Source organism: Rattus rattus, chromosome 8 (assembly GCF_011064425.1).
Source record: "Rattus rattus isolate New Zealand chromosome 8, Rrattus_CSIRO_v1, whole genome shotgun sequence".
NCBI classification, from domain to species: domain Eukaryota; kingdom Metazoa; phylum Chordata; class Mammalia; order Rodentia; family Muridae; genus Rattus; species Rattus rattus.
Window position 1 is genome coordinate 90,972,683 of NC_046161.1, and position 25,899 is coordinate 90,998,581.

General features: G+C 47.9%; 1 protein-coding gene across 1 annotated transcript in view; it reads left to right on the forward strand.

Moving 5' to 3' along the window:
* Dzip1l (DAZ interacting zinc finger protein 1 like) overlaps positions 1–25,899 on the forward strand; it is a 38,559-nt gene continuing 12,660 nt past the window's right edge. The window contains exons 1-10 of the mRNA XM_032910203.1: positions 1–108; positions 2,987–3,097; positions 8,262–8,837; positions 10,509–10,593; positions 12,545–12,663; positions 13,359–13,520; positions 17,701–17,829; positions 20,535–20,597; positions 21,603–21,743; positions 25,513–25,543. Coding sequence (XP_032766094.1) covers positions 8,337–8,837; positions 10,509–10,593; positions 12,545–12,663; positions 13,359–13,520; positions 17,701–17,829; positions 20,535–20,597; positions 21,603–21,743; positions 25,513–25,543 — 1,231 coding nt within the window. The 5' untranslated portion in view covers positions 1–108; positions 2,987–3,097; positions 8,262–8,336. The remainder of the gene's footprint in view (positions 109–2,986; positions 3,098–8,261; positions 8,838–10,508; positions 10,594–12,544; positions 12,664–13,358; positions 13,521–17,700; positions 17,830–20,534; positions 20,598–21,602; positions 21,744–25,512; positions 25,544–25,899) is intronic.

The window sequence follows — 25,899 nt, forward strand, 5'->3', positions numbered from 1 at the left end:
ACCCCAGTCCTGAGCTACTGGCGAGGAGAGAGGCGCAGAGTCCGCGTGGCTGGCAGCATCGTGCGGCTGCATTGCAGGAGATGGAGTGAGTCTGGACTTGCGGACGTGGTGAGTCGGGAACGTGGCAACCCCCAAGACCTCCAGTCACCGGCCCCTGCTCCGGGTGACCCTCAGACTGACCCAGGCCTCCCAGGAAAACTATGCCTGGAATCCAGCCGGGAGCCGCGGGAGGGAGCGAGGTTCCAGGCGGAGCTACTCGGCCGCTGCGCGCGCAGGTTAAACATTAGTGGCTGCAGTCGCCAAGCTAGGAACCGAGCTGCGTGGCCGAGGGTGCCTCACGACGTCCCGCTCCCTGCGCCTCCATCCCAGCGGCCTTGGATTGTTCAGGAATGAGGTACCCTGCGGGGAAAGAACCCGTATGCTTGGAGGCACGGAGGCGCGGAATTGGGGAGGTCTGACAGCCAACCCTCGGCTTTTTCAGGGGGGTGGTCTTGGGAATGCAGTTTTTGAAAACAGTAAAGCGATCTGTGCTCTGTAGGGAAGTGGGGTTCGGTTACTAACAAGATGATTTTTAAATAAAGATTGGCGTTTCTAGGTTCCTCCGCTTCCGGTCCCGGGCTGAAGTTTAACAGGAGCACAGCATTAGGGGTGGATGTGATTAGAAGTCCACAGGGGAAGAGTAGGAAGCAGGAGCAGAGGACAGGGCCTTCACAACGGTCCTGAGGGGCCCAGGGCCGGTGCTGTCCTGGCCATGTCTTCAGGAATTGATTTCTAACAGGATTAGGAGAGGCCTAGGGAGAGTAAGATGTTCTAACCCTACTTTTCCATCTGTCTGTCAGCGTTCAGCAAGATAGTTACTTCCTCTTCCTACCTTCCCCAAGGTGTGGTCTGGGAGGTGAAAACCCTGCTCAGAGAAGGTCGTCTGTCTGTCTACTAGAACCAAGGGTCTGCCCCTCCTGCTGCTGCAGGCCTTTAATGTAGTTCCTCATGTTGTGATGAGGAGCACACCATAAAACTATTTCACTGCTACTTCCTAACTGTAATTATGTTACTGTTAGGAATTGTTAGTGTAAATATCAGATATAAAGGATATCCATATGTAGGCCCTTTGGGGTCGCGACCCACAGGTTGAGAACCACTGTCTTAGACGCATGCCTTGTCGGGACCAGAAAACTTTGTGCGGTTGGGAGCTGAACTTTTCTCAGAGGGTCAGTCGTGCTATTCAGAACACCAAGGAAAGAAGGGGAGTACTTGGTGGGCAGTTCTGAATGCCCTGTGGTCACTTAGCAGAAAGGGGCAGTTGTGGCCAGCAGAGTTAGTCAGCCACTGCCCTCTCACCGCTGGTCAGTCACTTGCCTGGTGATCGTTAGTCAGGGGTCTGGCCCAAAGTAAGGAGAGAGAAGCTCTGTTAGGAAGGAACAGTGCTTTAACAGACAAGAAACACTGGTATAGTCTGTCAGTTTTCTTTCCAATGAAAAGCAGGTTTTGTTTGTTTTTGACACTTCTGTGCCTGGGGATAATAGGTCATTCTAGGCCTTATTCTCTTAGATACTCCCAGGAGCCACCAGTCAAAGCCCCATCTCCATTTTTGTTTTAAAGAAAAAATATTTTTGTGACACTAATTTATGACAAGTTTTTATAAATTTTTAAAAATTCTTTTAGACTTTCTCACATGTATTCTGATCATACGCCCCCTCACTTCTCTATCCCCTCAACTTTGAGACTCCTCCTCCAGTCCAGTTTTCTTGTCCTACTACCTTTGTTTGTTTGTTTTTGATGTAGACCTTGCTGGCCTGGAACTCAAAAAGATACACCTGCTTCTGACTCTCTTCTGAGTGCTGGGATTAAAGGCAATGCCACCACCCAGCTGTCCTACCGCTGTGTGTATAGGGCCTGTCTTGGAATATGGTTGACCTACCAGGGGTCACTTAAGTCCTTGGAGCTGGAGATGTAGCTCAGTGGTAGAGCTCAGACTTAATGGGGACCTAATGTAGGCCACCAGCACATCCACCCCTCCCCTCCCCCACCCCCAATGTGCAGGTGAGAGGAAACTTAAAGTGCTAGGCCGAGTGGGCCTTGGAGTGTGAATCTCTCTCTTGCTGCCTGGAAGTTAACAGTGAAGAGTAGAAATGGATCCTCCTTTTTAATAAAAACATTTATTTAATAAAACAAGATGCTCCAAGATCAAGGCCAGGGACTGTAAAAGAAGTGTTCTGGAAGATCCCAGTTCTCTCTTGTTTCCATTAGGGGCTCTAGTGCTCCCTGGCCTCTGCTGTGTGGAGAGCATGTTTGCAAACTGTGGGAAGGTTTCCTTGGCAGCCCTGACAATTAGCTCTAATGACAGGCCCGGAGTTCCCCAGGGCAGGCCCTGTGGAGGTAGCTTGGGAGCCAAGGCAAGTTTGTAAATGATTGCCACGGCCCCTCAGAAGCCTGGCACCTTCCAACTTTCCTCTTAGTTTCATTTTTGAGGAAGAAAAAGAGACAGTGAGGTGTGGAGATGCAACTTTAAGGAGAGGAAATGCCCTGCCCTCCCACCCCCAAACTGCGATGTTTGGACAGTATTATCTTTGGCAGAATTCAGGTGAGCAGAAGAGCCACGCAGCTTCCAGGATTTGTTTCCCCGTGAAACTGGTGACTGGGGAGGGAGTAAACACTGCCGAGTGTGGAAAAGCTGCAGGGAGAAATGAACATCCTGACAGTGGCGCGAGCTTGTTCACTAGCACAAAGCTCCATTTGAATCATGAACTCTTCAGAGTGAAGTGGGATGGGGAGTTTCCCTGGACCCCATCAGAACCTGTCGAGGCAGGTAACACAGCCTTGGCTTTCCTAATGACGGTGAATCATCCCTGCCTGCCTGCGTTTCTAGTCCCAGAGGCGGGAAAACACTCTGCTGATAACTCAGTCTGGAGAAGGCGTGCGCTCCTGCCCCTGGGGTGTGTGGTTTCTTGGTAACCAGCTCATGTGGCTTTGTCTTCTGCCTGTCCAGAAGCCAACTTTGTAACCAAGAGACATCGAGGATTTACGCCCTCTAGCACTGACCCTGTCATGATTTGCTGTGAACCCCGGCAGCCCTTCCATTCTGCTCGAGAAATCTCAGGTACCGTATTTCCACAATGAAACAACCTGCTGTCATTTGTCACTTGTATGCCACCGCTGCCATTGTTGGGAGGTCAGTTAGTGTGATTCGGATTGGTGGGGTCAGAAATGGCACCTTTGAGGTCTGGTGTTGTGCCTGGCATGTAGGTGCTTGATAAACGATAGCAGCTCGATCAGATCACCAGGTATGGGAATTCCCACCCTCCCTGTCTACCCTTTGATGGCAGAAGCCCCAGACCTCTAGACATCAGACCTCTAGAGAACCATAGAAGACAGGAATGATACTCTTGAGGGTAAAACCTCATGAACTGAGAACTCTACTTCAGAGTCCTACATACGTGAAGTGTGGTTTCCCATCACGGTGTTTATGAAGTTTGCTGAGGGCGTGAAAAAGAAAGGTTTGCAGATACCAGGAGGGCAAGCTGTGAGGCCAGATCTTGACAGCCACGCCGGGTACTGGGAGGCCTCACTGATGTGCCTGAGCCCATTCAGGAGAGCCAATGGGGTTAATCTGTGGATGTATAATGTCAGGCACGTCCCTGGGACTCCATTTCCAAGTAGTGAGTCTGAATGAAAGACGACCAACTCCTGTTGATTCTAACTCTTGGGTGTTCCAGCCTCATTTCCCCAGAACTCCAAGAATTCTGAGGCAGATGGTCTAAGATTTTGACAGTTCTTTTTATTTTATTTTATTTTTTTATAGATTTATTTATTTTATGTATATGAGTACACTGTTGCTGTCTTCAGACACACTGTAAGAGGGCATCGGATTCATTACAGATGGTTGTGAGCTTTGAGGCATGTGCCCCATCTTGAGCAGGAGCAGAAGGAAACACCAAGGGCCGTCCATACTGAGGGGCAGCAGAAACATGGCTGACAGCCCAAGACCGAGGAGTCGTATTGCTTGGGTTTGAATCCAACTTCTGGACCTTGGGCAAGCATCTTTTTTCCCCTCTGTGTCTCAGAACACGATGGCAGCTCGTTAGGAATTGTTCTTTTTAAATACGATTTTTATTATATGTGTATGTATGTGTGTGTGCCACAGTCCTGCCTGATGCCCGTTGAGGTCAGAAGAGGGCTTCAGATTCCCTGGAGCCGGAGTTCTAGACAGTTGCGAGCTGTCATGTGGGTGCTGGGACTAGAACCTGGGTGTTCTTTAAGAGCAGCCAGTCCTCTTAACTGCTGAGCCATCCTCTCTATCCCCTAGGAATGGTTTTGAGAAACATTCTCCCTGTCGCCATAATCCTCAGCACTCTATAGCAGAGGGTGTTTTCTTCTGCTGCTCTCTGCCTAGGTGTTTGTTGGTGTGTGCACCCATGTGTGCGTGCGTGCGTGTGTGTGTGTGTGTGTGTGTGTGTGTGTGTGTGTGTGTGATGTAGAGGAGGGGATATAGTGTGCATGTGGAGGTCAGATGAAAACTTTATGGAGTCAGTTTTCTCCTCCCACCTTTATGGGGGTCCCTGGGATCTAGCTCAGGTCATCAGAATTATGCGGTTTATACTTGCCCTGATGAACATGGACCTTGGTTATTTGAGACAGGGTCTCTTGTTGAATCCAGAGCTCACTAATTGGCTAGATTGACTGGTCATTGCATTCCAGGGACCTGCCTGTGTTGGTCCCCTACCTAGTGCTAGGGTTACGTGCAGGTGCCACTGTGCTTGGCTATTATGTGGGTTCTCGGGAATGCAGATGGGGCATTCCCAGTACCTTAGCTGCATTGCCTTCCAGACCTGGTTCTGCTACAGCCATTGGCCAAGGAAGTGAAGAACTCTTGAGAATCATGGCTTTACTGAGACCTATGCAAAAAGGCAGAGAATCAGTCTGTTGTCAAGCATGTGCTGAGGTTTCTGTCCTACCTGGCATTTCATGTATTTAATACTACTTTCTAGGCACTGTTGGAAGTTGGGTTTGAAATAGAAGCAGTTTTGGACGCAGAGTTGGGTCCAAAAGTGTCAAGAGGCAGAAGGGACCTGAGCAAAGAAATTTGGGGACAGCTGAGGCTCAGTCAAGAGCAGGCCCAGAGTAGCAGAAGCAGTGGGTATATGAACTCATCCTCAGGAGATTATAGTGAGAAATGACCCATAGGTGAACAGTGGACGAATGTCAAGGGGTACCTGGACCCTTGCTTTGAAGGAAAGGCGGAAGAATAGTCATTACTGAACGGGAAGACTAGCAAGGGCGACCAGAGGTAGAGGGAGAGTGGAGCAAGCCGGTGGTGGAGATCTGGGGCCTAATCGTTAGAGAGAGAACTGTTGGCACACACCGGAGGCCAAAGCTTAAATAGTTAAAGAGCGAGGTTCTCAGGCCCTCAAGGGCAGGAAGTGGGTGTCCTGTTACCCTTGTACGCAGCATGTCTGGTTACCTGCTGTTGTCAGGGGCATGGCTTGTTGTGAGCAACTGTCCCTGAGGCTCTGGCGGTGAGGCTGCAGCCTGGAGCTAAGCATGGTGAGTGCTGTGTCAGCCAACTCCTGCTTCGTTGGCTACGTGACACACTGAACGGGATAGAAATGTGCTTGCCTTCTGGTGACCATGTGGCCTGCTTAGGTTAGATGCTGCTGTTCTGGGAGGAGTGTCTGAGAAAGGAAGGAGAGGGGTAGAAAATGAAAAGCTAGGCTCAGAGCAGCCTGTGGCCATTCTGAGGCGCAGCCAAAGAAATCTGCAGTCAGTACCGGGTCAGAAGGAGCCACCCTGAACCCCAGAGCGGGGAGCGGGGATGTGGTTATTAATACATCACACAGTACCCACAATACCAAGAGCTGGGCTAAGTCCAAACAGGTATAGAGTAAAACGGGAGTCTTCATGAGTGGATGAATTAGAGGCTTCAGGGAAAGGGGGTGAGCCTCTGGTCAAATCAAATCTTCCAAGAGGAGAGCCTTACCGCAGCTGGACAGTTCATGTCTACAGTCGTTGGAGGCAGGGGCATGCTCAGCTGCAGTTCAGCTCTGGTCTCCTTAGCAGGGAAAGACCATACTTCCCATCCAGATTCTAGTTTGGTTGGTGGAATTGGGATAACAGTACCCTATTTATTTGTAAAACCATACTTAGAGACTGCATGCAGCATGCCAGTGTTACCTCTGGGCCCCTCCCCTGCCCCCGGACTCCTTCTCATAGTCCCTGGGAAGCAGGTAGAGCTGGCCTGGCCATTGGCACTGTCTTTTCCAGAGGGAGGCAGTTCAGAGGGGACAGGGCCTCTCCTTCCCCTTCCCCTGCCCACCTAGACCCACTCTTTCTTCAAGGCCTTTATCTTCCGTGAGTTTCATGACCCTTTTTATGCCATTACTTTTCTCCTTGTAACAAATACTAACAAGAGTAATTTAAGAAAGCTAGGGTCTCTTTTGGCTGATGATTGAAGAAATACAGTCCATTATGCTGGTGGGGGACATGGTGGTCGGGGTGTGAGGTAGTTAACCACTGCTTCCACAGTCAGGGTGCAAGAGAATTCTGCCGTACTCAGTCTGGGACTCCAGGGTATGGGATGGACCCACAGCTGGGCGGGGCTTCCCTCCTGAGATAATCCTCTCTGGAAACACCCTCATAGATAAGCTGAGAGGTGTGTCTCCTAGGTGACTCCAACCCCAGTCAAGTTGACAAGGAAGATAAACTAAGACACTTTTCTTCTCCGCCTTTGGATTGAATTTAAATGACGGGATCACACAGTCTGGGAAGAACTTGATCAATGGGGAAGGGTGCACCGGGAATAATTTATGCAGAGACAGAGCACCTTTTCTCATCTTAGACTCAGCCTGCAAGGGCAGAAACTATTCCTGGAGGAAAGTGCTTACTGGCTTGCCCCTATGGCTCGCCCAGTTTGTTTCCTTATACACCCCAGGATCACATGTCCTGAAGTCGTGCCGCCCACATTATCATCAATTAAGCCCTACAAACTGATCTTTTCTTTTCTTTTCTTTTTTCTTTTCTCTTCTTTTCTTTTCTTTTCTTCTTTTTTTTGGAGCTGGGGACCGAACCCAGGGCCTTGCGCTTCCTAGGCAAGCGCTCTACCACTGAGCTAAATCCCCAACCCCCCTACAAACTGATCTTATGGAGACATTTTCCGAATTGTATTTCCTTACTCTCAGAGTCTAGCTTGTGGCAATTTGACAAAAAGCTATCAAGTATATCTACCGAGAGTATGGGAAATAGAATCTGAGTCTTTTGGCAAAAACAACAACAACAACAACAACAACAACAACAACAACAACAACAAAAACCAAAGCTCTAGCCCAGTGTTTCCCAACCTTCCTAATGCTGCAACCCCTTAATACAGTTCCACTTGTGGTGAACCCCAAACATAAAATTATTTCATTGCTACTACATAACTATAATTTTGCTACAGTAAATGTAAATATCTGATATTCAGGATATCTGAGAACTACTGCTCTAATCTGTTAATGGACTTGGAGGGAAGTTCCCCGTTAGAGCATTTGCCAAGCATACATAAGGCCCTCTGTGTTATCCACATTGCAGGGGAAAAACAACAGATAAACAGACAGGCCTATCGTAGACCGGGAATAATTTATGCAGAGACATAGCAGCTTTCTTAATCCCCTCTTGGCTGGGCTGGATATTGTTTTAGTTACAGTCCACCAGAAATAATATAGTCACATGATCACACTTTGCTGCCGGGGATGCTGGGAATTGTAGTCCACATGAGTGCTACTAGAATGGGGTATATATACCAGAAGGCACTGCTGTGGTCATTGGTGGCTCTGCTATTCCTGGAGAGTTGTTGGACTTTATCCCAAGTAACTATAGAGTGGCAGAAAAATCCTCTGGTACATTTGACAAATTTTTTTGCCAGGCGCTACCACAGTTGCTCGGTAAGGGATCCCCGAGGACCACATGCAGGCACTAGACTGCGAGTGTCATGGGCCCCCTTCCTTACCATAGTTCTTCCAAGTGGATTTCTTCCTGCTCCCCTACAGACTCAGGAGTTTTAAGAGGAAGAGATTTGTCCAAGGCAGAGGATTTAGATACATTTCTGTGCAATGGGAGGCTTACCTTTCCTCCCCACGCTGAAGCCACATTGACATAGTTGTTGGCACATCCTACTGAGTGACTGCTCTACAGACAACATCACTGTGCCCTCCTTTAAGGTTTTGCTGAGCGGGTGTATGGAAGGTATAACCGTTTGAACTTTATCTAACTTGTACTCTTCCGTTTTCCAGGTCCTCTTTCAGCTCCTTGGCCAGTGGCCTTGGTGGCATTCTACTCCCGTGGTCAGCCCAGAGCCTCTCCTGCCCATGCAGTACCCAGTAGCCACTGCTGATGGCCTTAGTGGCCTGCCGTCCGGGGCCTACACACTTCCCACCTTCAAGTTCCAGCCTCGCCGTGAGAGCATAGACTGGAGGCGCATCAGTGCTGTGGACGTGGACCGTGTGGCCCGGGAGCTGGACGTGGCCACTCTGCAGGAGAACATCGCTGGCGTCACCTTCTGTAACTTGGACCGAGAGGTGTGCAACCACTGTAGGCAGCCTGTGGACCCAGTTCTGCTCAAGGTGCTGCGCTTGGCGCAGCTCATCATCGAGTACCTGCTGCACTGCCAGGACTGCCTGAGTGCCAGTGTGGCCCAGCTGGAAGCACGGCTGCAGGCCAGCCTGGGCCAGCAGCAGCGTGGCCAGCAGGAGCTGGGTCGCCAGGCTGACGAGCTCAAGGGTGTTCGGGAGGAGAGCCGGCGTAGGCGAAAGATGATCAGTACCCTGCAGCAGCTGCTTCTGCAGACGAGCGCCCACAGCTACCACACGGTGAGGATTCTGTGGTGAGAGAGCCTGGGCTGTACACCTTAGGCACCGGACCAGCTGAGTGGTTCTGCCGTGGACCACGAGTCTCCCGGAGGCCATTCTCATCAGTTAGGAGCAGATTTTAAAGACGATTATTCTGAGAGTCTGAGGATTCTTATTGGGTTCTGTGCAGTGTAAGCGTAGAGTGGGTGCGTGAGAGGAGTGTATAGGGTGTCTATGCAAGTACTCCTGTGCATAGAGGGATGCGTGTGTACTGTATGAAGGTGTGACTGCATGATGCTTGTATCTGTGCATATTGCTGTGTTAAATGGGTATACACAATGCTCGAAGGGTCTATGATATCTGTGTCTGTGGAATATGTCTTGCATAACGTGTGCTTCTGCCGACTCACTGCAGTGGACCCAGCTAAGGAGTGTAATAGAAAGGTATGTTTATGGCTTCGAGGCGGTGTAGACTGTGCACGTCTGTCTGTACCTATAAAGACTGTATGTAATGATGTATATATGTAGGTGGATGAAGGCTATGTGGCACGTGTGCCTAAGGATGTGTGTATGTATGGAAGATACGTGTGTTTGTACGTGTATAAGGATGGAGAGTTTGTAGGTGTGCGGAGTGAGCTGTGTCTGCGTGTGTGTGGAGGCACGTGGACGACAACTAAGCGTGTGGTGAGGCGTGTGGAAGCAGGCTCACTTTAGAAAAACGACTTCGTAGTTCAGACAGAATTCATGACTCCCCTGCACTGGAAGACGAGGCTGAGACATCTACCCTGGCCAGGGTTTAGAACGTAGTTGTGGTCCATGCTCATTTAGGTTTTCAGGGGATTCCTAGTGTGGGGGCAGGGCTGTTAGTGTGGGCGGGGCAGTAAAGTGACTTGCACGGTATCCCCCGTGCCACCCAACTTACATTCCTCTCCCAACTAGAGGTTTATTTCTGTCAGTTAGGTCCTCAGTGGGCAGTCTGTCAGTGCAGGCGCTGTCTGTTGCAACCATACAGCGCTCGATGGCAAAGTTCATATAGAAGCTGGCTGTAAGCAACCCGGGACTGGTGTGGAACGCCCGCTACCAGTGACCCCATTCTTTATCTCTTGCTTTGCCAGTCTTACTGGGTCTCACGGCCTAAGATGGTTGCCTCTTTCCATCTTTCAAGTCGGCTCACTCTGAGCTACATCCCTTGCCAGCCTTTTTTTTTTAAAGTCAGGAACTCATGATGTGGCCCTGGCTGGCCTGGAACTTATATCAGACTGGCCTTAAACTCACAGAGGTCTGCCTGTCTCTGCCTCCAGAGTACTCCAATTAAAGGTATGTGCCCCACTAGGACTTTTTTTTTTTTTAAAAAGTCACCTTCTAGAAATGTACCATTTGTGCTTATAGTGACTAGAACTAAGTGACGTGGTTATAGTCATTGTAATGAGGGCTGGGACACCTGTGGTTATTTTCGTTGGTCTCATATTCTACTAAAAACCAGGATTCCTATTTCCTTTCCCTTCCCACTCCACCATCCTTTCTTTATGTGGTGCTGGGAATTGAACCTAGGGTCTCACATACTCCCAACCCTCCCGCTTCTTATTTCTGAGTCAGCCCGTGGACCCTGTGGAGGCAGAGTTTCGCTACAGGACATTTTCATGTGGTCTAAGGGATCTAATCTGGCAATTCCCGTTGCTTTCCTTCTGTGTAGTGCCATTTGTGTGACAAGACGTTCATGAATGCCACCTTTCTCCGGGGCCACATCCAGCGCAGGCATGCAGGCATGGCGGAAGTCGGTGAGTCCAGGCGTCCTCTGGGAACTGCTGGGCTAGGGTTTGGCGAGTGGGGCCCACGCACATGAACCTGCTCTTCCAGCCTCTCAGAGATCCCACACGGAACTCTGCAGCGTCTCATCAGTGTAGGGGACAAGAGGCATCAGGCAGGTAGGTTTAGTTGTAGCTTCGTTCCTATCCATGAACATCGGTTAGGTTTGCCCCGCACTTTCTGTACCCTTCGCTGTGTGTGGAGTGGCAGCAGTGACTCAGACCGGCCTTCAGCCTCCCTGCCTCGTCCGCAGCAGTCCCAGACTGGCTGTATTAATGGGGCAAACGAGCAGTCAGACCAGTTCTTTGGCTGTTCTGTGTACTGGAGCTTATCGTGACACAATCACTTTATTTAATTTTACCATTTCACATTCCCAAATGAGTAACAAGGCTTTGTGCTGCCCTTATAAAGTTATATGTACTTTTTGAGTTCAACAGAAGTGTCTGTACAATGAAATAACCACATAATAGAAATGTTTCATTAAGGGAAACATTGTTTTTTTTTACAGCTGAGAATAGGACTTGCTTTTATGCAGTGTAGTTCTAGGTTGATCAGTCCTCAGAAAGGCAGACAGACAGACCGACAGACAGATACACACACACATATACACTATACACAGAGAGAGCTTAAAGCAGTGTTCTTCAATTGCGTGCTTATTATATAGTCTCTTCACAGTTCTATATCAGGGATTATTAAGGAAAACAGTCTATGTCTTAAATATTGGTTTCTTATTTTCTTGTAAAAATATATCTTTGATATGGAGACTTAACTACTTAATAATATATAGGAAAAGGAAAGTTAAAAACTGGGTATTAGGGGGTTGGGGATTTAGCTCAGTGGTAGAGCGCTTGCCTAGGAAGCGCAAGGCCCTGGGTTCGGTCCCCAGCTCCGAAAAAAAGAACCAAAAAAAAAACAAAAAAAAAAACAAAAAAACCCAAAAAAACCTGGATATTATCACAGCAGTTATTATGTTAATGTTTCTGCATATATTTATAAGCATATAAAATTACTTTTGAGTATACCATAATTTCTGTTTTTTTTTAAAAAATTATTTATTTCTTTTTTTTTTAAAAGATTTATTTATTGTATGTGAGTACACTGTTGCTGTCTTCAGACATGCCAGAAGAGGGCATCAGATCCTATTACAGATGGTTGTGAGCCACCATGTGGTTGCTGGGATTTGAACTCAGGACCTCTGGAAGAACAGTCAGTGCTTTTAACCACTGAGCCATCTCTCCAGTTTTTTGAGTTAGTCTTGAACTTGCTTAGTATAGCTGAGGCTGGCTCTCTGCCTCCACTTCTTGTGTACTGGGATCATACGTGTATGCTACTGTGCCTGGCTTATGCAGTAATGGGGTTCAAAAGCAGGGTTTCAGGCATACCAGGCACTGCCAGCCCTAAACCGTCTTTGAAAACATGATTTTTAATGACTGTAAAGAATTTCGTGATGTAACTAACCATCAGTTTCTTTCACATTGCCATACAGAATATAAAAATTTACCATTCTCGTATGTAAATTTTTGTTTCTTTTAGTATTTTAATAGGAGAGGGAAATGTCTTCTTTATCTATTTTACCATTTATTTTTATTTAAGTGTATGTTTCTGTGTATATATGCCGTGTGTGTGTGTGTGTGTGTGTGTGTGTGTGTTTGTGTGTGTGTGTGTTTGTGTGTGTGTGCGTGCGCGCGCGTGTCTACAGAAGCCACAAGAGGTGTCCGATCCCCTATGGCTGGAGTCATAGGCAGTTGTGAACCACAAAACATGGCTGTTGGGAACCGAGCTCAGTTCCTCTGGGAGAGCTAACAAGTGGTCTGAATCGCTGAGCCATTTCCCCGGCATTGTAGAAAAGTGTCCTTAAGACAGTTTTTGCTGCATTAGTGCCAATGATGCTTCCCTTTTCGCCCATCCCTGTGTCGGCCCCAGGGAAGCAGAAGCAGGAACAGCAGCTGGGGGAGGTGCTGGAGGAGCTTCGGGCCAAGCTCAAGTGGACCCAAGGGGAGCTGGAAGCCCAGAGGGAGGCTGAGCGGCAGCGGCAGGCCCAGGTGAGTGTGCAGGGAAATGGCTGCAGAGGTTCAGGGTGTTGTGGCCAACCGTGCACTACACTCCCACAGGGCCCAAATTTAGGCCGGTTTCCCTGAGCCGGAAGTCAGAGAGAGAAGGCCAGCTTCTCCGGTGTGGAACACGATTCTGTTTGTCTGGAAGGGATGGTCAGACTACTCTGACAGACCTGTGTGGCGGAAGGTGCAGCAGAGTCGTGGTCTTCTGCACGGCGATGCTGGAGGCATCCGAACTTGAACGAAATGTTTTGGGCCACACTGTTATCTGGCTCTCCGAGGGCAAAGACTGGCTCTGCTTTTGAAAGCTCCAGAATTCTAGGCTAGAGGGCATGTGCTATAAAAATAGAAAATATAAATAAATGTACAGAATAAAAATGCCAGCTTTCTTCACCCCTCCTTGTAGTTGTTCGTTAATCATTGCCTTAGCAGGCATTTACTGGGGGTTGTAAAAAAAGAGAAAAATGAGTCTTATCCTCAAGGGGGTCTACAGTTTGGATAAGTCGTGTCTAGCAGTGGACCACTCTGGGTCTAGACAGCAGGGGTGAGGGTAGCATGTTCTTGGGTTGCCACAGTGTTAACACACGTGTAGGAGGCCTTCGCTGGTACTCAGCAAATGTTTGCCGTAACATGGAAGTGATGATCATACTGCCTTTTTTTTTTTTTTTTTTTTTTTTTGGTAGGAATTAGAGATGATTCGTCAGAGGGAAATAGAAGCTAAAAAGAAGTTCGATGAATGGAAAGAAAAAGAACGGAGCAAGCTTTATGGGGAGATAGACAAGCTGAAACAGCTCTTCTGGGATGAATTTAAAACTGTCGCCAACCAGAACTCTACATTAGAAGAGGTACCCAGCACAAAAAGCTTTTCAGAGTTATTTTGTTGCAAACCTACTTGTTCTTAAAAGTTAATTTGTGTGTGCATATGCATGCATAGATGTGTGTGTGTGTGTGTGTGTGTGTGTGTGCATGTGTAGATGGGCTTGCCCATGCACATGTATGTAGAGACCAGAGATGGACATAAGATGTCTTCTACCATCTTTCTGAATCTTAGTTCTACATTAGACTTATTGTGTGTGTGTGTGTGTGTGTCTGTGTGTCTGTGTGTTTGTGTGTCTGTATGTGTATTCATGAATATGTGTGGGTGCCCATGGAAGTCAGAGGAGGCCCTCAGATTCCCTGGAACTGGAGTTACCTGCTATTGTGAGCGGTCGCCTGTGGGTGCTGGGAAGTGAACTTGGGTCCGCTGTAATGGCAGTATCCTCTCACCAGCTGAGCCATCTTGTCAGACCTCTCACCTTAGGTTGGTTATTTATTTACTTATTTATTTATTTGTTGTTTTTTGGATATAGGATCTTTCTGTATAGCCCTGGGTGTCCTGGAACTCAGTATGTAGAACAGGATGGCCATGAACAGATCCACCTTCCTCTGCCTCCCAAGTGCTGGGATTTGAATCCCGCACCTTAGTTTTTGAGACAGGAACTCTTACTGAATAGGGAGCACTAGGGAGTACCCCATTTTGACTTGAGTGGCTGGCCAGTCAGCCCTTAGGATCAACTTGTCTCCAGCTCTAATCTCTGGCTTTATAGACGTGCACTACTGTGCCTAGCTTTTAAATAGGTGTTGATGACTTGAACCCAGGGTCTTTTCTTTTCTTTCTTCTTTCGTTTTTGTTTTTCTTTTCTTTCTTTCTTCTTTTCTTTCTTTTTCTTTTCTTTTATTTTGAGACAGGGTTTCACTATGCAGCTCCCACTATCTTGGAGCTTGAGAATACGCACTGCTGTGCCTGGCTGACCCAGATTCTTACATCTGTACAACAAGCACTTTGCCCACTGACGCCTCCTCCCACCCTCAGAACTCATTACTGAGTCCTCACTGGTTTTACTTGTGCTGTCGTTGGGGCTGACACAGTAGAAGGTTGGACCCCAGAGGCCTGTGCCCAGGGGAACCCACACTGCTCTGGCACACCCTTGCTGTGTGACCTTGGGTGAGTTAGTTTACAACCCTGTGCCTTAGTTTCCTTTGTGTACGATAGATTAGTAACAACTTTAAATGATCACATGCCTAGGACACAGCACTGCCTGCCATTTAATTAGAACTCTTTAGAAGACTAACCTTATTTTTTTAAAGCCTTCTCATCATTGGCAAGAAATGTGGTAGAATATAAATGATACATTTTTCTCCCGACTTAAATCTGGTGAATTCTGGGTATATGTCAGATACTCTGGTGGGGTTGATGGTTGTTGTGTATCATAGGTAACATTTGCTGGCTGTACTTACTGTTCCCTGCTTCTGTTTTTAAGACAGGGTCTCTGTCACCTGGCTGGCCTGGAACTTCTTGTGTAAACCAGGCTGGCCTCAAACTCACAGCAGTCTTCTTGCCTTTGCTCTGTGAATGCTTGGAATACAGTATGCGTCATTATGCCCAGCCACAAAAACTTATCACATTGTCTTACTTAGGGTTTTAGTGCTGTGAGCAGACACCATGACCAAGGCAACTCCTATAAGGACAACATTTAACTGGGGCTGGTTCAGTCCGTCATCATCAAGGCGGGAGTATGGCAGCCTCCAGGCAGGCATGTTACAGGAGGAACTAAGAGCAGAATACTGACTGACTTCCAGGCAGCTAGGATGAGGGTCTTAAATCCCACACCCACAGTGACACACCTACTCCAACAGGGCTGCACTTTCTAATAGTGCCACTCCCTGGGTTGAACATATACACACCATCACTCACATCAAACTTTTTGGTTTTTCTTTTTTTCGGAGCTGGGGACCGAACCCAGGGCCTTGCGCTTGCTAGGCAAGTGCTCTACCACTGAGCTAAATCCCCAACCCACACATCAAACTTTTTATGCAGCCCAGACAGGCCTTGAACTTTCAGCAGCCTGCCTCAACCTCACAGAGCCCTGAGATAACAGGCACATGACATTTCGCCAGGCTGAGCTCCATTTAGATGCATGCACACATGTGCTTTTTTAAAAGAATGTATATTACATTCCTTTTTACATGTGAAGTCAAGACCGTGTAATTTGTACAAGTTCGCACAGCTAGTAAGGGATGGAGGTGAGGTTTGAAGGCAGCTTTTAAAACTCCAAGGTCCTGTTCTCTGCCGGCCGCATTATCAACGCTAATACAGGGAGACCTTGTTAAAGTTACTGCCGAGTCACATCTTTATATGCACAGGTGGAAAACCATTTTAAAATGTATTTATCTCTGATTGGTCCTCCTCACGTCAAGAGAATCTTGCTTTGAAAGTGAATTGTCAGCAGTGTTTCTCACCACCATCCCATGTTTTGCCTGAAGATAGATAGACACAGGCAAGTGTTCCTAGGGGTTTGTGCTAGGGCAAGCCTGGGACCTGGGGTGAAAACACAGAGAGCGGGGTAGGATGGAAATGAGAGCTTGTTCTCTGTCTCCGTCTGTCTCTGTATGTTTCTGTCTCTGTCTCTCTGTCTCTCTCTCTATGTCTCTGTCTTTCTGTATATCTCTGTCTCTGTCTCTGTGTTTTTTCTATAATTATTCAAGTCCCCCATCACAGTGCTCCCTGCTGGGTTAGGGATGCTCTGTGGAAGGCAAACTACTACTCCATGGTGTGGCCCTCTGCTCTCACCAGCAGCTTCATGGCCATTGTTCCTGATTTTAAGTGTCCCTGACTCTACACTTCACAACACGTTGCTTGTCGAGCGACCGTCCTTAAGTACTGTTGACTTGAAGCAGACACCATTGCTCAGAATCCACCTCCAATGGATTTACTTTGGGTTAGAAAAACTTTGAGTTTCAGAAAATGAGGTCACGCTCCTTTACCAGCTCCTGTTCTGACTCAGATCCCATTCTTCTCATAGTGGGACAGCCTAGGCCTGGGTTTATTTATTGTTTGTCTGTCTGTAATTCTTGTGGGGAGGGAGGTAAAATTCGATTCAGAATGACTGGAAAGTACTGTGAGATAGTCTTCAAAACCAGAGGCAACATCCTGATGTGAGGAGAGCCACTGAGCCCTCAGTATATTTTGAGAGTGTTTCTCCTTACAGCTTGCCCAGTACAGAGGTCTGAGCACTTTGGCCATGATGGACTGCAGAGAGAATGTCAGGATACATGGAGTTGATGCTGCGGCTAGAGGATTTGCTAACAGGAAGAACAGGCCACGGGGTCTGCAGTGCAAGGAGCCAGATGTGTAATGTGCTATAGCCCTGATGGGGGTGCACATCAGAAATCCCCAGTTATCCAGGCCTCTGCTAATGCATTTGCCAGGATAAATGCTCTGGCTGAGGAATGATTAACGTCTGGTCCTGGTATTGCTTAAGCAGTGGCTGAGAAAAGTTATCAAGAAGAACGCCAAGTTAAACTCAGGCTCGACGGTTCTTAAAGCTGCGCTAAGGTTTATCAGTTTCGTGGGCTTTGTTAGTATGACATGGGTAGGTAGGAAGGGATTCTGCCTTTGATCCAGCCTTCTCCTCTGGTGACAGTGCTTGCTCAAGGATTAGTGGCTGGAAGTGACATGGCTCTGAACACTGCACAAAAATAGCTGTTTCTGGTGTGTGTGTGTGTGAGAGAGAGAGAGAGAGAGAGAGAGAGAGAGAGAGAGAGAGAGAGAGAGAGAGAGAGGAGAGGGAGGGAGAGAGAGAGAGAGAATCCTCAGGGAATAGTTTGGGGAGTCAGAGGTTCTCACATGGGCACTAAGTGTGGGTCTTTTAACAGCTTATTCCAGACCTGGGAAGAAACTGGCCAGCACTTGGGCAAGTTCAGGGCTTGGGGACATCGGAGTGTCACTGGAATTGAAATAACACTTGAGTTTGTGTTGTCCATGGGTGGTTACTTTTACTGTACAGGGGCTGGGCCCCAGGAGACCCCTCAGGAAGGGACTGCTGTTTGGGCGGATGTTTGCAGGCACATGGCTGTGGTGAGGGCAAACTGGGGAGGCCCTTGACTGTGGTGGGTTCCACTCTTCTGGTTCTGTATTGGGGTAAGGCCTAAAGCCAACGTCCCGCCTAGGACTTCACTTAATAGAACAATTCTTGGCTTTTCCAGAAGCTGAAGGTGCTGCAGTCCTACAGTATGACTGAGTCTCACCTCGGGTCTCTGCGGGATGAAGAGTCAGAGGAGAGACTCAAGCATGCCCAGGAGCTCCAGGCCCTTCGAGAAAAGATGGACGTTCAGGTGAGCTGATGGGCGCTCTACGCCCTTCTGTCCAGAGCTGTCCCCGCCGAGGCTCCTGGTTTGCCTTGTGGATTTGGCAAAGTTGAGAGACATCAAAACTCTGAACTTTCAGGCCTTGTTCAGTATGAAAGCGGAGAATAAGGTTCTCAGGCCAGGCTGGGGACGGGTTTAATCCTGATATGTCCCTGATATGTCCCTGTTATGTATGAATACATGCAAACATAGGTGGGTCTTCTTGATATTTCTGTCTCGACTTTCATTCTAACACAGTTGGAAAGGAATTCGGATAGAGTGACAGTGTCCTGAGGTATTTACAAATCTGTGGTAAATGTTTAGCTCTCAGCTCGGAGCTAAGATACCACTTGCCAGTTTCTGTGGTGTGCAGGCTCCTTTCGGGCCATCACTGCGAAGTCACTTGGCAGAGCTGGGAGGATTTGTACCCCGTCTACTCTGGCCACCACTGGGAGAAGCTTACTTAAGTCCAGGCAGGGGAAGTGGATGTCACTTATAGGACACAACGGGGACAGTCAGCACTGCAGCTCAAGAGGGAGCGAGAGTCTGTGTCTGCTCCTCAAGGGTGGTTGAGAGAGGCGGAAGCCTATCTGCAGAATGGTGCTGAGGCCGGCTTCACAGTGTCCCATGGCTTTTTATTGCCATTTTAAAACACAAAGAGCATCTTGGGGAGGAAGGGGGTTATTTGGCCTACACTTCTGAGTTACAGTGCATCATCAACAAAGCAAAGGCCTGGAGGTAGAAGTAGAAGGAAGGAAACGGCTTACTGGCTCGTTTTCCTCAAGGCTTGCTCTGGAACCACCACGGCAGGGATGACACTGCCCACAGCGGGTTGGGTCCTTCCACATCAATTATCAATTAAGAAAATGCCCTACAGGCTTGCCTGCAGGCTAGTCTCATGGGGCATTTCCTTATTGAGGGTCCCTCTTCTCAGATGACTCTAGATCGTGTTAAGAATACAGACAAACAGACAGACCACCCACAAAGCTAATTCACAGAGATGGTTCATGGATTTTACGTCATAGAAAGTCATGGAGACGGCTTGGTCAATAAAGTGCTTTCAATAACAATCATGAGGGCCTTAGTTCAGATCCCCGATGCCCACATAAAAACCGGGAACGTTTAAGTCTAGAACCTTAGAGCTGGGGGAGACAGAAACAGGTTCCCAGGCTCATGGCCCACAGTTCAGTCAGTCTAGCTAATTGGTTTAGTGAGAGACCTTGTCTCAAAAATAAGATGGAGAGGGACATTTGGCCTCTACACACATGCATGTGCAAATACACACACACACACACACACACATGCACGAGCACCTTTCTTTTCCTATAATCTAGAACTCTGTTCATATCCTTTCTTCTCTCTCTCTCTCTCTCTCTCTCTCTCTCTCTCTCTCTCTCTCTCTCTCTCTCACTTTTTTGAGACAGGTTCTCATGTAGCCTAAGCTGGTCTCTACTTGTTGTATGTCTGAGAAGGACCATAACCTTGAACTCCTGACCTTTCTCCCTGCTTCCGCTTTCAGATGCTTGAGTTATTTCACTGGAATTTTTTTTTTTTTTTTAAATTTTTTTTTTTTTTTTTTTTTTTTTTTTTTTTTCGGAGCTGGGACCGAACCCAGGGCCTTGCGCTTCCTAGGCAAGCGCTCTAGCCACTGAGCTAAATCCCCAACCCCGCACTGGAATTTTTTTGTTTCTACATTTATTATTGCTGTTTTCTTTACCCAGTTTTGATTTTGTATAACATGTGGAACTTTTTTTTAAAAAGATTTTATTTATTTGTTTATTATATAAGTACATTATAGCTAGCTGACTTCGGACACACCAGAAGAGGGCATCAGATCCCACTACAGATGGTTGTGAGCCACCGTGTGCTTGCTGGGAATTGAACTCAGGACCTCTGGAAGAGCAGTCAATGCCCTTAACCACTGAGCCATCTCTCCAGCCCAACATGTGGAAAGTAATCTAGCCTTTTGTTACTATAGTTGCTGTGGCTGACTTTCCTCATGTCTTTCCTTTTTTTGTCATCTGCCATAAAAAAGTAATTCCTGTGGTAAAAGTTATTAAGCAGTCAGCCTTTTTAAAAGTGAGAGTTACATTTTTATTTATGTGTCTGTATGCGTCTCTGTGTGTATGCATGCATGCATGAGGGTGTCTGCAGAAGCTAAAAGAGGGTGTTGGATCTTCTTCTGGAGCTGGAGTTGCAGGCCAGTTGCAAGCCACCTGACTAGGTGCTAGGAGCTGAACTCAGGTCCTCGGTGCAAGCAGCAAGCTCTTAATTGCCAGACATTTCTCTGTCTCTTCTTCACTGTTGCACCCACTCTGAGCTTTAAAATGAAAATATTCCTGTGTTTTCTTTGAGTAATTCTATGGCCTTAGTTATTATTATCTCTACTCTCTTGGTTTTTATGTGTAATTATCTGACTTGTCTATAGTTGGTTTTGATTTAAAACAGGTGTTTGCATTTTTTCTTTCTTTCTGGTCAGCCAGTTTTTCAAACACCAGTAGTCAGTAATCCACGCCCCCGTCCTCTCTCACGCTGTTTCCATTTTTTTCCTTTACACGGTTCAGGTCCTCTATTCTGTTCCATTCGTCTTCCTGTCTGACCAGGAGCCAGTACTTTTTACTCTTTATAGTTTTGTGGTTTATATTTATTACTACCTAGAGGGCTCCATTTGACAAGCTTCTATTCTTTTTCAGAAAACAGAGTGGAAGAGAAAAATGAAGGCCCTGCGTGAAGAGCAGGCAGCTGAGAGGAGACAGGTAGCTCTTGTTTGGCAGCAAGAGTTTGGTTTCCCATGACCTCTCCCTATTCAGCATCACCCCACTCCACCCCCAACCCGCCCCACTCCACCCACCCCACCCCATTCTCTACCTAGAACTAGCTATGAGGTGTTTCATTGTTTATAGTGTTCATGGCTGTCAGTCCTCTTTAATATACAAATGGGGTCATCTGCCTATCCCTCAGATGCCTTAGCCTGCTGCAGCCCCCCTTCTCCTGCCAGCCGTGTTCTGAATCCCATGCATCCTGTAAGCCTCAGATGGGTTATCAGTCCTATTCTGTGTGGATTCTGTGAAAACCTCCTCAGCCAGGAAGAAGCAGGTTGATCAGACCTCAGTGATTTCAGAGGAAGTCTGGTGAAGGGCCCACAGGCTGAGGCCCCAGCACAGAGAGCAGCAGACCTCAGGACAAAGAGCAGGCCTCTGTGTAGATGCCCACGGGAAGGAGGCAAGTTAGGGAGGTTGTTAACTTCCTCAGCTTCTGCTGGCCTGTGGCCCAGAAGATGCCATGACACACAGCAGACAGAGCTTGACCCATGTGACACTGGTTCCCATTGCATTGTAGTCCCCATGTGATGTTTTATTTCTATTCTCTGGAGTGTCTTTATGCAAGTATTTATAAATGGCCACATTTTGCCTCTGCTCTTACACCAGAGGTGGCAACACTTGTTTTTATCTGAAGATGAATTTGATAATTTTTGAGTGGTTGTTTTTAACCTGAATGTCCTCAGTGGGTGACTAATCTGACAGAACCTTCGTTCATGGGAAGCCTGGGAGCCTGCATTCCATTTTCTCTTCCCATTTCTTCTCCATCACAGCTCAAAAATTCACCCAAATTAAAGGCAGCCACCTGCACTGTGTAAAGATCTGGTCTTGCCTCGGGAGAGGCCCACCAGGAGCATTTGGTTGCCGGGACCCTGCCCCTCTCACTTGGGTCCTTGGGTCCCTAGCAGACATCGTGCTGACCAACCTTCTCCTGCCCACCAGCTGCAGGAGGAGAACGAGAGGCTTCATGTCACGCTGTCTCAGGATCAGAAGAAAGCGGCAGCCCAGTCCCAGCGCCACATCAATGCCCTTCGTGCCCAGCTGCAGGAACAAGCCAGGCTTATTGAGTCACAGGAGGAGACGGTAGGTCCACCCTTTCCCTAGTCAGGGCTCACAACTGCCAGGCCTCTTCTCTGTGAGGATGACTTTGGCTCCTTCCGGGCACAGCAGTTGGTGTTGTTAGGCTCCTGAAGGGGAGTTAAGAGAAGCAGGAAATTAAAGGCTGTAGCCACCTCCCCGCCAGGTTGGAGTAGCCTGTTCTCCACATGGGCTGTGGCAAGTAGCTCATTCTACCACCAGAGACCCCGCAAGACGCCTGGCCCCAGGCTGGTACAGTTTAGGTATTACCTCGTTTAACCCTCAAACTGCCGTTGAAAGTAGGCACTGCTTTCTCTTCACCTTTGTTTAGTACAGTGGTTCCCGACCTACCTAACCCTGTGACCCTTTAATACAGTTCCTCATGTTGTGGTGACTTGAAATTAACCTTGAAATTAACCTTGTTGCTACTTTATAACTGTCATTTTGCTACTGTTATGAATTGTAATGTAAATATCTGAGATGCTGGATATGGGACATGTGACCATCCCCATGGGAGTGGTGACCCGCAGGTTGAGAATCATAGATGAAACAGGCTTGTTTAAGTCTGCATAGGGTTTTCTGTAAGGGACGGTGACACTGGACTCGTGCGAGGCTGGTGGAACACAGAACCGTGCTGCTTATAGTGCGTTCACAGGTGTAACGTATTAACCTGCCCCCCTCTCCATGAAGGAGTGGCTTCCAAGGAGGTTTTTCTAATAAGTGAGAAAGAAGTTGCTGGCTGTCTGAGCACTTCCTAGAGCTGGATGCCATGGCTCTTCACCGGTTCTTGGTAATTTTCCCGACCAGCCTGTACTCAGCTCCTGTTTGGAAGGCCAGGTTTGTGGGAAAGTTCCCTACACCCTCTGAGCCCCACCTGCGACTTCAGGTTAACCCTGGAGTCACTGCCACTGTCCAGCTCCTTCCTGTCCTCATGCCCCTTGTTAGTTACACTGTCCTGCTGTCTAGCCACATTCTTTCAGTCCCTGGATCCACCTGTCACATGACAAAACTTTCCCTGGGAGACACAACATGCAAATCTACTGACCCCAGATAGAGAACCATGACAGACCAAAGTCCAGATACCTCCAAAGTCCAACTTGGAGAACCTGTGAGTTTTATACTGGGGTTACTTACAGGGGCATGGCCGAGGGGTTACTTACGTCAGTATGCATGAGATAGCTGCATCACCAAAGCCTGCCCCAGCATGGGTGACAGCTTACAATGCTGGAAACCTGGAGCCCACTGCACAGCCTGCAGGCAGCTCAACAGGTTGGAGAGCGTCTTTTCCAAGTGACTCAGTTGGTCTAGGTTTCTTCCAGGCAGCCCACCTGGATTCTGATTCTTGTAGGCAGCTCCTTTGGTCTCAGAGCCTTCTTACAGCACAGCTTGTCTGAGAGTCTTCTTTGTAGCTTAGCTTCCTGAGAGTGGGACTCTCAGCTTTTATTCCTTATTCTGGCAGGGGCTTAGTGATTCTGGTCAGTTTCAGGGACTTCCTGAAGCTATTTTGAGTCGGTTACCTTCCTGCTTAAGGACTTTACTGTAAGATGGAATGTTTCATTCTGGGAGGAAACAGTTATACAGAGCTTCCCTTATTCCCTGCTCCCTGCAAACACTGGCCTCTTTGCTGCTGTAAGCCACCTCTAGCTTACTCTGGAGGTATGCCTTTAGAACTATTGCTTGGAAGTGGAGGTTGCTGGCTCACGATAACAGAATAAATAAGTAGTAGCAGTTTATGTTGATCATAGATCCAGACAGGCAACACTTGCTGGCTGTGGTTACCACCAAATCGATTCCACTGAGAATCCAGACTCTGATTTCACCTTTACATTCAGTTGTCGTAGTTACAGGATAGCACTGCAGCCCCAACCCTTATACTCATATTTGATGGAAGGAGCTGATGAAAAGGCCTTTCCCTCAACATTTCAAAGAATAATTATTTCATGTACATGTGAGCACATGTGCACTACAGAACACATCGAGAGCTCATAGGGCAAGTCTGTGGAGTTCGTTTTTCCTTCTACTGACCGTTATGTGGATTCAGGAATCTAATGCAGGTCACCAGGCTTGGGCAGCAAGCGCCTTTTATAAACTGAGCTCTCTCACTAGCCCAAAACTCTGGAGATATATGATTGGTCAAAGCTGTGTTGGTGAGCAAATATACCTTTAAGGAAACTGGGTAAGCCAGCTGGTTTTGTGTGTCGACTTGACACAAGCTAATGTCATTGGGGAGGAAGGAGCCTTAGTTGAGGAAGTTCCTCTATGAGATACAGCGGTAAAGCATTTTCTCAGTAAGTTGTGGGTGGTGCCATCACTGGCCTGGTGGTCCTGGGTCCTGTAAGAAAGCTGGCTGAGCAAGCCATGGGGAGCAAGTCAGTAAGCAGCACCCCTCCATGGCCTCTGCGTTAGCTTCTACCTCCAGGTTCCTGCCCTGCTTGGGTTCCTGTCCTGACTTCCTCCAATGATGTACTTTGATATGGAAATGTAAGCCAAATAAACCCTTTCTCCTCAACTTGCTTTCTGGCGATGGTGTTTTCTCACAGTCCTAGTAAACCCGAGCTAAGACACTGGGAATGAGCATAATTTTTAAAAAGGGTTCTTCATTTAAAAAAAAAGACTTTATTTTGCCTGAATGGGTATTCTTCCTGTATAAAGTATTGTATAATGTGTGTGCCTGGTATCCTTGGAGGTTGGTAGAGACTGATGGGTCCCCTGGAACTGAAATTACGGCAGGTTGTGACTAGAGGCTGCTGGGAACTGAATCTGGGTCCTCTGAAAGATCAGCGAGCGCTCTTAGCTGCTGCTTCATCTGCCAACCCCACATAGCTGGTCTTACAGTCGCTGCAGTAGAGATAGGTAAGGAGAAGCAGTCAGGGATTGATATTAGATGAGAGCTTCAACACCAATACATGGTGATAAAAACCCAAGCCGACACAGAAGAGAGGATACAACGTATCGGTAGATGGTGTTTCATAGCCCAAGGCTGGGGAACAGCAGGGATCCAGGACTTGAGGATGGACAGTCTTCCTGTTTTGTATCTCTCTTCTGAAAGTGTTTCTTTTATTCATAAGCCAGCTTGTTTCTTATTTGTTTGACGTGGCAAAACAAACAGACAAACCAAGAACTAAAAACTTTTGGCTGCTAACAACATTTGAGCCCTTGCTAGTTCAGAGCTTTCCATCCAAACACGGACAAGACAGCTATAGCTGTGGTCTGAGGTCAGGGTGCACATTCCATTGCCCAGTATACAACCTCTGAAAGAGGAAAGAGAAGGTTCTCGTTGGCAAAGCTGTGTTGAGTACATTAGTGAATGCCTGGGTCAGGCCTCCAGGCAGGGATGCTGTCTGGTCTCTGTGCTCCCCTGAGTCCTCAGCTCAGGTGTCTGCATCCATCCCTGGTTAGAATGTCTACCTTCTCCTGACTGTCTTTCATCAATTTGATCTCCATACCAACTGTAGCCCTGTTCCACTCTGCTTCCATGGGCTTCTGCCCTGAGGGAATAGTTCTCTGGAGACAGTCCTGGTCTCTCATCCCTGAGAGAGCTGAGCAGGCTGTCATTCAGAACTGCCGAGTACCGCTCTTCCTTGGGGCGGTGTCTTTCCACATATGCACAGTGAGAGACGACATGCATGGGGCTGGGGTTAAGCCCTTAGTGGGTGGCATGACAGCAATGGCTGCCTTTTCTTCCCTGTTCTGGGCAGATCGACTGCTCAGAGCAGAACAGAGTCCCTCCAATGTCCTCTGCTGGCTTTAACCTGCTCTATCCTGTCTTTTGCAGATCCAGACTTTGTCCCTCAGGAAGATGGAGGGTAAGTCTGCAGTGGGAGCTTAGTGTCAGTCTTTGGGGGTGTCCTGGACTCTTTCTCTCCCACCGCCCAGGTGACTTATGGGTAAAATAGCGATGTTAGCAGTCCATGGGACATGCAGTGTGGTGTCAGGCTCGAACTGGGCAAGGGACAGGGCTTATGGGAAAGGGGGTATTTTTGCTGAAGGCCTCCCATCAGCACTCAGAGACTCATGTCTGGTTTGATTTTCTCCAGTGGGAGGGAGGCGGTGAGGGTCTTGGGCGTGGTGTTGATGACATCGGGCCCTTAAGTAGTCTTTTTGATTTACCATGTCTGTGGCATTAATAACAACAGTGCCGGGCCAAGTTCTTCAGACCCGT